This window comes from Chelonoidis abingdonii, chromosome 16, assembly GCF_003597395.2.
Source record: "Chelonoidis abingdonii isolate Lonesome George chromosome 16, CheloAbing_2.0, whole genome shotgun sequence".
NCBI classification, from domain to species: Eukaryota; Metazoa; Chordata; order Testudines; family Testudinidae; genus Chelonoidis; species Chelonoidis abingdonii.
Window position 1 is genome coordinate 1,563,200 of NC_133784.1, and position 10,657 is coordinate 1,573,856.

Genomic DNA, 10,657 nt, shown 5'->3' on the forward strand with positions numbered 1-10,657 from the left:
GGGCACGGGGGCGGGGGGGAGGGCGCAAGGTGGAAGTTTTGCCTAGGGCGCGAAACATCCTTGCACCACCCCTGGGAAAACAGAGACCCAGAGTATGACTATACTGAAATAAAAAACCTGCAGCAGCAGTCTCAGGGCCCAGTTCAACTGACAGTGGGCCTAAACATAGCGGTGTAGATTCTCGGCTGAAGCCTAGGCTCCCAGACCCTCCCCACTCACAGGATTTCAAAGCCCAGGCTCCAGCCTGTGTCCATACTTCTGCACTGCTATTTTTATCCCTGCAGCCCAAGCACTGTGACCTTGAGTCAATTGACCTTGGCTCTGAGACTTGGGGCTTGTCTACACTGTGAAGTTGTTGACAAAACTTGTCTTTCACAGGTACTTAAAAAAGCTCCACCCGTGAAAGAAAAAAGTTTTGCTGACACAAGTGGCAGTGTGAATGGTGCTTTGTTGGCAGAAGTTCTCTCCTGCCAACAAAGCTAACGCCATTCACGGGGCTGGAAGTAGTTTGTCAGCACTTTTGCCGACAAAGTACCGAAAAAGAGCATTCACACACGCTGGCGTTTAGCAACAAGACTGTGTCGACATAGCCTTGTTCCTAAAAGCTGCATGGCATAGACAAGCCCTTGCTGTCTCTGGTCTTTCATTGCAATGTAGCCATATCCCCAGAGTGGTTAAATTACTTGCCCAAGACAAAAAGGAATCAGTATAGACCAAGCCTATTATTCTTTATTGCAACAATATCTACCATGTAAACTGGTGGTTTAAATCAATCTTTCATCATTTCTTTAGAACGTCAACAAAGGGTCAGAGTCTCCAGGTTTTGAAAACATACTTCCCAGCTCTGTATTAGTGTTTGTTTTCTGCAAATGCTTCCTCAGCTCATGTGCTATTTCTCTTCCTTTCTGTAGGCCTGTCAGACTCCCTGCCGAAGATGGGTCTCCAATGTGTGAACAGGATGTCTTTTTTTCACATCCTGGTATCCAAGACCTCTACTATGGTCCTGTGCTGCCAATTTCAGCCATTGCTGGGCTGGCAAGGGATGAAGCAGAGACATTTAGGGTAATTACAACTCTGCAGCTAACTGCTATTATAAAATGTTATTATGATTGTAATGATACTGACAGATATGAACAAAATTCATAACTGAAAGCCTGTTAAAATTGCCCAGTCTAGGAAAGGGGTATATTCTCTCAGCAATGTTTGTGAAACCCATATTAGCATTAGAATTATAATCATGGGGATTGCGCACTATATTATGCATCAGGTTTGAAATTCCTAGAATCCCAGACAAATCACGTCAGGGCTGGCATAGCCCAATTTAACTTTCCAAGGTAAATCTAACAAAGTACCTTGTAGTTCTTCTTCAAGCGGCCTCTGTGTATTCCTATTTGCGGGCTATAGTGTCTCTGCTGTCAAGCTACCAAATTTTTCTAGCAAGCTGTGCCCATTGGGGCCATTCACCCCACTCTTGCAGAAGATTTCAAGGGTATAAAAGGGGAATGGGGGGTAGAGGTCTCCACACACTTCAATTCCATTGTGACCAGAGAAAGTGCAGAGTGGTTGAATCACAGACACTGTCCTCAATGCTTTCCTCATTGATGTCTTGTAATTTTGCCCTTTGGGGCTATTTTCTTTCTAGTTAGTTAAATTAGCAAATTGTTAGCAAAGGTTGCCTTCAGTCGGAAGAATAAAGAAGAAATGGTGCCTTTTGGCCACTGATGTCCTCCAGAAATGCTGCAAGCTTGGGAGGGTCTCACATACACCTCCTGACGGGGGAGGCTCCTCAGGCCAAGTCGATTACATCTGTTAATGTGTAAGTCCAGTATTAACTTGGACATCCACTAGCGTATAGCACTGCGCAAAAGATTTGTGTTCTCCAAGAAATTCCCTTCTCACCTCCCTTATCATCTACAGTAATATTTACTGATGATGGTGGACTGCAATGGTCACCTTGTTCTCCAGGCTCTTGGAGCCTCTGGGCTGTGCTGGAGATAAAAGCTTCCACATAGGCTTCTGGAGTAGAAAGTGATTTGTCTAGCCTGTAAGATTTTCTCCAGTTGATCAAGACCAGAAATTCATCTGCAGAAAAGCGCAAATGTCTTACTTTGACAAATACTAAGGAATTTGTTCCTCTCTATTACCTTGTATGCTCATTCAATCAATAAGGACATGTTCCGCCTGTAATTTAAGTCTGTGTGAAGCCGGTCCGGTCCGGCACAGCGTACTGGCTCTTGGTAGTACACTGTACTGGGCTGAACCAGCTTACTTTCACCTCTGTGTGAGGTTTTTCACTTGAATTCAAAGGGAGCAGGAGTATGCCCTCAAGGAAACATTCAACAGACAGGAAGATTTATATCCTTTGTCAGTAAGTTTGAATCAGATGAAAGGACGGTCTTAATATTTATGGACAACCACTTGCTCCAACTATGCTTCAAAATATGTTATTTTGGCTGGAGTTGTAACCAAGTGTTGCCAAAAAGGGGCAGCTACGTGAAGTTTTTAACCCTCTCTCTTCTTGCACAAGGAGATGTTTTCTGTTTCAGTATCACTTATAGCTAAGCCCTAAGTTTTCTGCAGTTGCTCAGACTTTGTATCCAAACATGACCCATCTTTGTCATCATGCACTGTTAGATGCCATCAGCTTTCCACAAAATATTTCATGTCCAGGGTTCTGGGCTTTTCCTCTAGAGAGTGCTGTTTAAAGGAACAGAGCTTTAGGAAGCTTATGAATGACTGTACAATTTCAGAACACAACAGCAAATAGGAGTGCGTCCTGTGACTCCCTTGTCCTGGGTATACCTGGTGATGGTCCCATTCTGGAATTAGAACTCTGTGCCTATTATGTATGTTGAGTCATGACAATGATTAGAAATGGACTTTATAACAGATGCCAACCTGGACTTGCATAGGAAGCCTCTGAGTCAGAGTAAGGCATCTTGCAAAAAAAGAGGTGTGGACATAAAATATGTAAAAAATACCTGTCTGACATCTATGCTGGAATGATATAATGACCATTTCATTATAGAATCACTAGCATACTACTAGAGTTTATTATTCTTATTTGATTTATAAAATGAGTCCATTGGTATTTCTGAAACATCCTTCCTCAAAATGCTTCATAGAGAATAATGGATTGACTGACCACACGCCTCTGAGATAGATAGATAAATATCCCATTTTAGAGAAAGAGAGAGACTTAACCAAAATCACATTGTGAGTCTCTGTCAGATCTTAGAAATAGATTCCCTGGGCTCAGGTGACCTGCCCTTTAAATGCCCCGGGAATTTTAAAAATCCCCTTCCTGTTTGCTCAGCCAGGTGTGGAGTGTAATCAATCAATCAATCAGTGACCATGCCTCCACATGCCAAACGAGCCCCAGCATGGAGCACTGGTGAGCTGCTGGACCTCATCAGTGTTTTTGGTGAGGAAGCTGTGCAGTCACAGCTGCGCTCCAGCAGTAGGAATTATGATATCTATGGGCAGATATCAAAGTCCATGCTGGAAAGGGGCCATGAACGGGATGCGGTGCAGTGCAGGGTTAAAGTAAAGGAGCTGTGGAGTGCCTATTGCAAAGCCCGTGAGGGAAACCGCCACTCAGGTGCTGCCCCTACGTTTTTACAAGGATTGCATGCGATACTGGGTGACCCCATTGCAATCCAAGGACCATGAAGGACAGTTCAGAGCAGGGAGAGGAGGGGGAGGGGGTAGAGGAAACCAAAAGTGAGGGTACTGGGGTGATGGGAGACATCCGGAGTCCAGGAAGGCATGCAGCCAGGAGCTCTTCTCAGCCAGGAGAAGCTAGCCAGCGCAGCCAGCTGGAACTTGGTGAGAAGCAAGCAGAGGAGCGGGTTCCTGGTAAGAGCTTTATTTAAGGATGGAAATCGTTTTGTTTTTGGGGGGAGGGCAAGTTATGGCTGCTGCTGCATGCCTAGGTGTGGAATAGACCATTGAGGGTCTATCACGTCTTCAGTAATCGGCCTCTGTTAATCTCTCAAAAGCCTTCAGCCAGAGCGTGGGCAATGCGCTTGCACTAATTTATAGCAGAGCCACTGTGGTCCTGTCCAGCAGCTCAACGCGTCGCGCCCCTGTGCTGCGAGGGTGGGGAACCATTGCTATCACACAGGCTAAGCTGCAATAGGGCCAGGGCGGAATCTGCATTGCTGGAGAAACCTCCACTCTTCCAGGTAACCGCAGAGCGGAGAATACTGCGGTATAAAATCCTGTGGAAAAGAGTAGGGATAGTGGTGCAGTGCAGGTCCCCCTGCCAGCTCTCTGATTTCCCCAATGCACAAGAAACCCAGATGCATCCCTGACTCCAGCAGTATGCCCTCCTTCCAGTTGTAGCCCCGCAGCAGCAACATGGCTTCATTAATCACTTCAATTCCCCATTTACTCACCATGTCTTCGCTTGCTTGTGCCTCTCTGTGCTGTGTTTTGCTATGTGTATGAAGGATGCCTACAAATAGGACTGGAAACTCCGTATAACTGTTTGTTCATAAACAATGGCTACGCCTCTGTAATAAATGTTCTATTTTTTTTCTGTTTTTTTTCTAAGTGGCCTTGAAATTAGTACCAGTTAATCCACCATCCCCTAATCACCACGACCTGCTTGGAAAGCTATCCAGAACTGAGGACGGAAACCAAGAGAAAGCAAAAGTAGAGTTTTGGTTGAACAGCAGTTGTTGCATGAATCCAAGTCTGCCAGAGAGGGCGGAAAACTAATAGAGGCGCTATGCAGGACTGGATCACAGGGAAAAAATCAGCAGTGGAGTGAAAAAACGTCGGAGGAAACAGGATCATAAGCAGGAGAAGGAAATTTTTGGCTAAAGAAGAAAAGCCCACAAAAAAGCAGCGCTCTGATAATTAAGCCTGCCGTGTCGCGCCGCTGCCAACCGGGAAGTGAGTGTTAGCAGGCAGAGCACTACACTGTGCTGCCCCCCCCCCCATTCCAAAGCTCTCTCCCTTGTGCCCCAATGTCAGCTCAAACCCCTTCCTCCAGCATCCAGGTTCCTTACCACCACCAGCATTGCCCCCAACACCTGTAAACGTTCACCTACCAGCGCCTGAGAACTACGACCCTTACCCTCTGCACTCAACCCCCAATCACATGCCAGCATTTTCATTCCTGAAGTGCATGCAGGCATTGCACAGCACTCCAGGCAGGACATATTCAAACCTCTAACTGTACAGTTCACCACCCCTACTCCCCTGTCCTTTACTTACTTCTTTTCAATAAATGATTTCTTGCTTTTAAAACAGTTTTTATATTGCAGAAAGTGAAAGATACGTACCCCAAGGAAAATAACAGAGGCACTGCAAATCATTGTAACCATTGCACTTCACTCCCGTGCAAGGCACCAAACATTACTGTTGGCTTTCAGCCTCAAATTGCTCCCTTAAGGCATCCCTAATCCTTGTAGCCTTGTGCTGGGCCTCTCTAGTAGCCCTGCTCTCTGGCTGTGCAAATTCAGCATCCAGGCATCGAACCTCAGAGGTCCATTCCTCACTGAATATTTCACCCTTTCCTTCACAAATAATATGGAGGGTACAGTACGTGGATATAACTGCAGGGATGCTGCTTTCCCCCAAGTCTAGCTTCCCATAAAGACATCTCTAGCGTCCCTTTAAATGGCCGAAAGCACACTCCACAGTCATTCTGCACTGGCCCAGCCTGTAGTTGAACCAGTCCTTGCTCCTGTCAAGCTTCCCTGTATACAGTTTCATGAGCCAAAGCATTAACAGGTAAGCGGGGTCTCCAAGGATCACAATAGGCATTTCGACGTCCCCTACTGTGATCTTCCGGTCTGGGAAAAAAGTCCTAGCCTGCAGGTTCCTGAACAGGCCTATTCCGAAAGATGCGTGCATCATGCACCTTTCCAGGCCAGCCTGTGTAAATGTCAATGAAATTCCCACGGTGATCCACAAGCGCCTGGAGAACCTAGAGAAATACCCCTTCCAATTAATGTACTCAGATGCCAGGTGGAGTGGTGCCAGAATAGGAATATGCGTCCCATCTATCACCCCTCCACAGTTAGGGAAACCCATTTGTGCAAAGCCACCCAGAATGTCCTGCATGTTCCCCAGAGTCACTGTTCTTCTTAGCAGGATGCATTAATGGCCCTGCAAACTTGCATCAAAACTATTCTAACGGTCGACTTTCCCACTCCAAACTGGTTCGCGACCGATTGGTAGCTGTCTGGAGTTGCCAGCTTCCAGATTGCAATAGCCACCCGCTTCTCCACTGATAGGGCAGCTCTCAATCTCGTGTCCTTGCGCTGCAGGGTGGGGGCGAGCTCCTGACACAGTCCCATGAAAGTGGCTTTTCTCATCCTAAAGTTCTGCAGCCACTGCTCTTCATCCCAGACTTGCAGGATGATGTGATTCCACCACTCAGTGCTTGTTTCCCGAGCCCAAAGGCGGCATTCCATGGTGCTGAGCATGTCCGTTACCGCCACAAGCAATTTAGTGTCACACGCGTTAGGCGAGTCGATATCATCGTCAGAATCCTCACTGTCAATTTTGAGCTGAAGGAATAGCTCAACTGCCAAACGTGATGTGCTGGCGACATTCATCAGCAAAGTCCTCAGCAGCTTGGGCTCCGTTTCCTACATAAATCGTGCTGCACAGAGACTCACAATGGCGCCAGACTGCTGGGATGTGAAGCGATGCACCACGGGGGCATTGGGACAGGAAGCGGAATGACCCTCACCCTTCCGTCCCCTTCCCACAACCCATGGTGCCAAAATGGGATGAGGTGCTCTGTGGGATAGCTGCCCACAATGCGCCACTCCCAACAGCACTGCAAATGCTGCAAATGTGGCCACACTGCAGCGCTGGTAGCTGTCAGTGTGGCCACACTGCAGCACTGTCCCTACACAGCTGTACGAACACAGCTGTAACTCCCAGCGCTGCACATCTCCAAGTGTAGCCATACCCTGAGGCACTCACGTACTATAACTCTCTTCTAATGTACGGAAGTACTGTTATCCCCATGTTATAGATCGGGAGCTTAGTCACAGAGAAGCTAGGTGACTTGCCCAAGCTCTCACGGGAAATCTGTCAGAGATGTGCCCAGAACTGATTTGCAGATGACGCGAAGACTAGCAAAATGGTAAATAATGATGAGCACAGGGCAGTCTAATAGAGCGGTCTGGATGGCTTGGTGAGCTGTGCCCATGAAAACAAAATACATATTAATACTGCCAAGTGCAAGAACATATGTATAGGTATAAAAATGTAGGCTGTACTTACAGAATGAAGGACTGTATCCTGGAAGAGGATGTAGGCGTCATAGTGGACAAACAACTCGACATGAGCACCCAGGGCAATGGGGTGGTTAAAAGGGCTATGCAGTCCTTAGATGTGTAAACAGGATAGTAGTGAGTAGGGTTAGAAAGGTGATTTTAGTTCCATAGATAGCATTGGTGAGGCTGATACGAGAATACTGCATCCTGTTCTGGTGTCCACTTTTTAAAAAGGGTGTTGAAAAATTGGAGAGGGTGCAGAAAAGAGCCACAAAAATAATTCAAGGACTGGAGAAAATGCCTTATAGTGAGATACTTTAAAGAACAAAGTCAGGTTAGTTTTATCAAAAAGAAGCCTGGGGGGTGACTTGAGAACAGAGTATAAATACCTTCACAGGGAGAAGACACCAGATACTAAAAGACTCTTCATTCTAATGGAGGAAGGCATAACAAGAACTAACAGGTGGAAATTAAAGCCAGAAAAATTCCAGTTAGAAATAAGGGACAGTGTTTTAACAGTGACGGTGATTAACCATTGGAACAAGCTACCAAGGGAAGTGGTGGATTCTCCCTCTATTGATGTCTTAAAATCTAGACCGGGCCCTTTCAGGAAGATGTGCTTTAGTCAAATGCAAGTTAATGGGCTCAATGAAGAAGTCAGTGGGTGAAATTCTCTGGCCTGCATTATACAGGATGTCACACTAGATGATCTAATAGTACCTCCTGGCCTTAAAATCTCAGAATCTCCATATTTATGTATACAAACATTTTCCACTTTTAACTGAAACTTGCTGATTTTTATATTGAAGCCTAAAGATGACATCCAGCCTTCAGTCCACCCTACTGTCCACTGCTGGACTGCAACATCTGACCTGTATATGGGCTGTGAAGAGGGACATTTTTTGGCAATTAATGCTGAGACACTCAAAGCTTCTCTTCTTTATTACAAACCTGCACAAGACGCTACAGGTAACAGAGTTGCACTGAGGGTTTTTGTAGCAATTCCATGTATCTCCTTGTATGTTGTTTCTTCCCTTTTCCATTGGCCACAATATCTTTTTCCTCTGTCAAAAATATACAAATGCTTCAATGTTGTTTGGTCTTAAAAATGAACAATAATGCTGGTATTTTAAAACCTTGCAGAACTGATGTGAAAGCATTAGTAGGCCAGACATATAGAGCCTTATATTATTATTGTTTGTTAATGTATTGAGCACCAACAATGTGTTTGATATGCCCTTGAGGAGTCAGCTAACTAACATGATACTTAACACTACTTTGCAGTCAGTGTAGACAGGGAAAGCTGTGTTTAATATCATGCCAACTGTTCGTGTTAACCCTGTAGTTACAGACATGGAAAACATGTCAGTCATTGTCTATACGAACTGCTGAGTTGGGTTTAGCATAATGTTTAGTTAAACTGATTCTTCAAGATCCTGTTCTAATGCTGCACTGAGTATTCCCAGCTTCCCAAAATGTTGAACCTCACATAACGTGTGGAGATTAATCCAGATATGGAGGATTATTGTTTTGGGCTTTTTTTTTTAATAAGAAGTGTTGTGTTAATCCCTTGGCTGTGATCTGATTATTTATTGTCACAAGTCAAGGCTAGTAAGTATTTGGAGTTCTCCAAGAAAAGTTTGGGATTTGTCAATTCAGTAGGTTGCACCTTTTGGTGTTTCAGTTGGCCACAGTGTTCCTCTTTGCTTCCTGTTCTAAACTATTGTGCAGTAGTGTTGTCTGCTCTTAGGCCCCAGTTCACAAAGTACTTAAGCACATACTTAACTTAAGGTATGTGATTAAGACCTTTCTCCTTAGCAAATCACTTGAATACTTGCTCAACTTTAAGCACATGGTGAAGTCCCATTGAATAAAAAAAAACCCATTAAGCACATGTTGAATCAGTCCCTTTAACAGCTGCCACATTTCACCTGAACATTTTTGGAGTAGATGAAGTGCTGGCTGGTGAGTCTTGCCCACATGCTCAGGGTTTAGCTGATCGCCATATTTGGGGTCAGGAAGGAATTTTCCTCCAGGGCAGCGTGGGGCATGGGTCACTTGCTGGTGGATTCTCTGCTTGAGGTCTTCAAACCACAATTTGAAGACTTCAATAACTCGGACATAGGTTAGGGGTTTTTATAGAAGTGGATGGGTAGGGTTCTGTGGCCTGCTTTGTGCAGGAGGTCAGACTAGATGATCATGTTGGTCCCTTCTGACCTATGAGTCTATGAGTTCCTCTATCATAGATTAATCAAATAAGAGGACCTAAGTAAATAATAACAACACTTTGCATTAGCATATATACTGATTTCCATCTCAAAATGGTAGGCAGAGACCTGTCAGGGATGGTCTAGGCTCTAAATAATACTTAGTCCTGCCTCACTGAAGGGACTGGACTAGATGACCTGTCGAGGTCTCTTCCAATCATATATTTCTATGATTGTTATTCCCATTTTACTGATGGGGTAACTGAGCCACGGAAACGTTGTGACTTGCCCACAGGCACACAGATGAATTAATTGGCAGAGACAGGAAAAGAACCCAGCTCTCCTGATGCCTAGCTCTGTGTTCAGTAGACTAGACTGCAGCCAGCCCTTAATGCAACATTCATGTATTAGGTACATGTACTATAGTTCACACTTTAATTTGTTTCTTTTTCTTTATGCAGAACAAAGGCGAACAAAATTTCGTTCCTTTCCACGACTTTGTGATGATAGTTTGAAAAAGGAAGGTATTCACTTGTTTAAATGAAGTTTTTTTGTTTTGTTTTTTTAAGGCCGCACCAGTGGCTGCTGGGAGTCATAATACAAGTCAGTACAACTCCATCCTAGGTAGAGCATTGGCTAGAAGGATACTGATGTTCAGTGGCCCATTAGAGACAATTTTTTGATACTAATGGAAAGCCATTTTGACAGCCTCAACAGAGACAATGAAACTGGACTTATTTGTTTTGTATTAATTCTAAATTACACTGATGTAAGATCAGATTCAGGCCCCCACATTTTGTTTAGAACCACTGGAAATGATTTGTTGTTTACATAGCACTAACTTTGTATGAGGCACTCTTTCTCAATTACTATTGGGAAATTTACAAAAAATCTGTTTAGTCTTGGTGACTGTTTAGTGGCCTATGCAAAATAAATTAATAATCTCAGTTTGTAATGGACATATGTCCACATCACAAAGCCACAACTACAGCTGACACTAATTGGCCTTCTCCTTGCTAGACTGAGCTACTTCCTCACCCATAAATGTAATCCCTCTCAAATCAAGGCTGAGGCCAGGTCTACACTGCGACTTTAAATCGGTTTAATGGCTGATATACCGATTTAACGCTGTATCCGTTCACACGACGTCGTCCTTAATATCGAGTTAACCGCCTCCTTAAATCGATTTCGGAACTCCTCCCA

At 44.7% G+C, this 10,657-nt stretch overlaps 1 protein-coding gene across 8 annotated transcripts in view; it reads left to right on the plus strand.

Annotated features, from left to right (window-relative positions):
* The window catches only part of CFAP43 (cilia and flagella associated protein 43), a 106,559-nt gene that overhangs the window by 19,236 nt on the left and 76,666 nt on the right, over positions 1 to 10,657 (plus strand). For 7 of the 8 annotated variants that reach the window (XM_075072877.1, XM_075072881.1, XM_075072879.1 and 4 more), the window contains 3 exons: positions 912 to 1,062; positions 8,057 to 8,216; positions 9,916 to 9,978. In XM_075072877.1, coding sequence (XP_074928978.1) covers positions 912 to 1,062; positions 8,057 to 8,216; positions 9,916 to 9,978 — 374 coding nt within the window. Of the gene's footprint in view, positions 1 to 911; positions 1,063 to 8,056; positions 8,217 to 9,915; positions 9,979 to 10,023; positions 10,079 to 10,657 lie in introns of those variants that run through there. The other variant, XM_075072884.1, reaches the window with a different exon arrangement.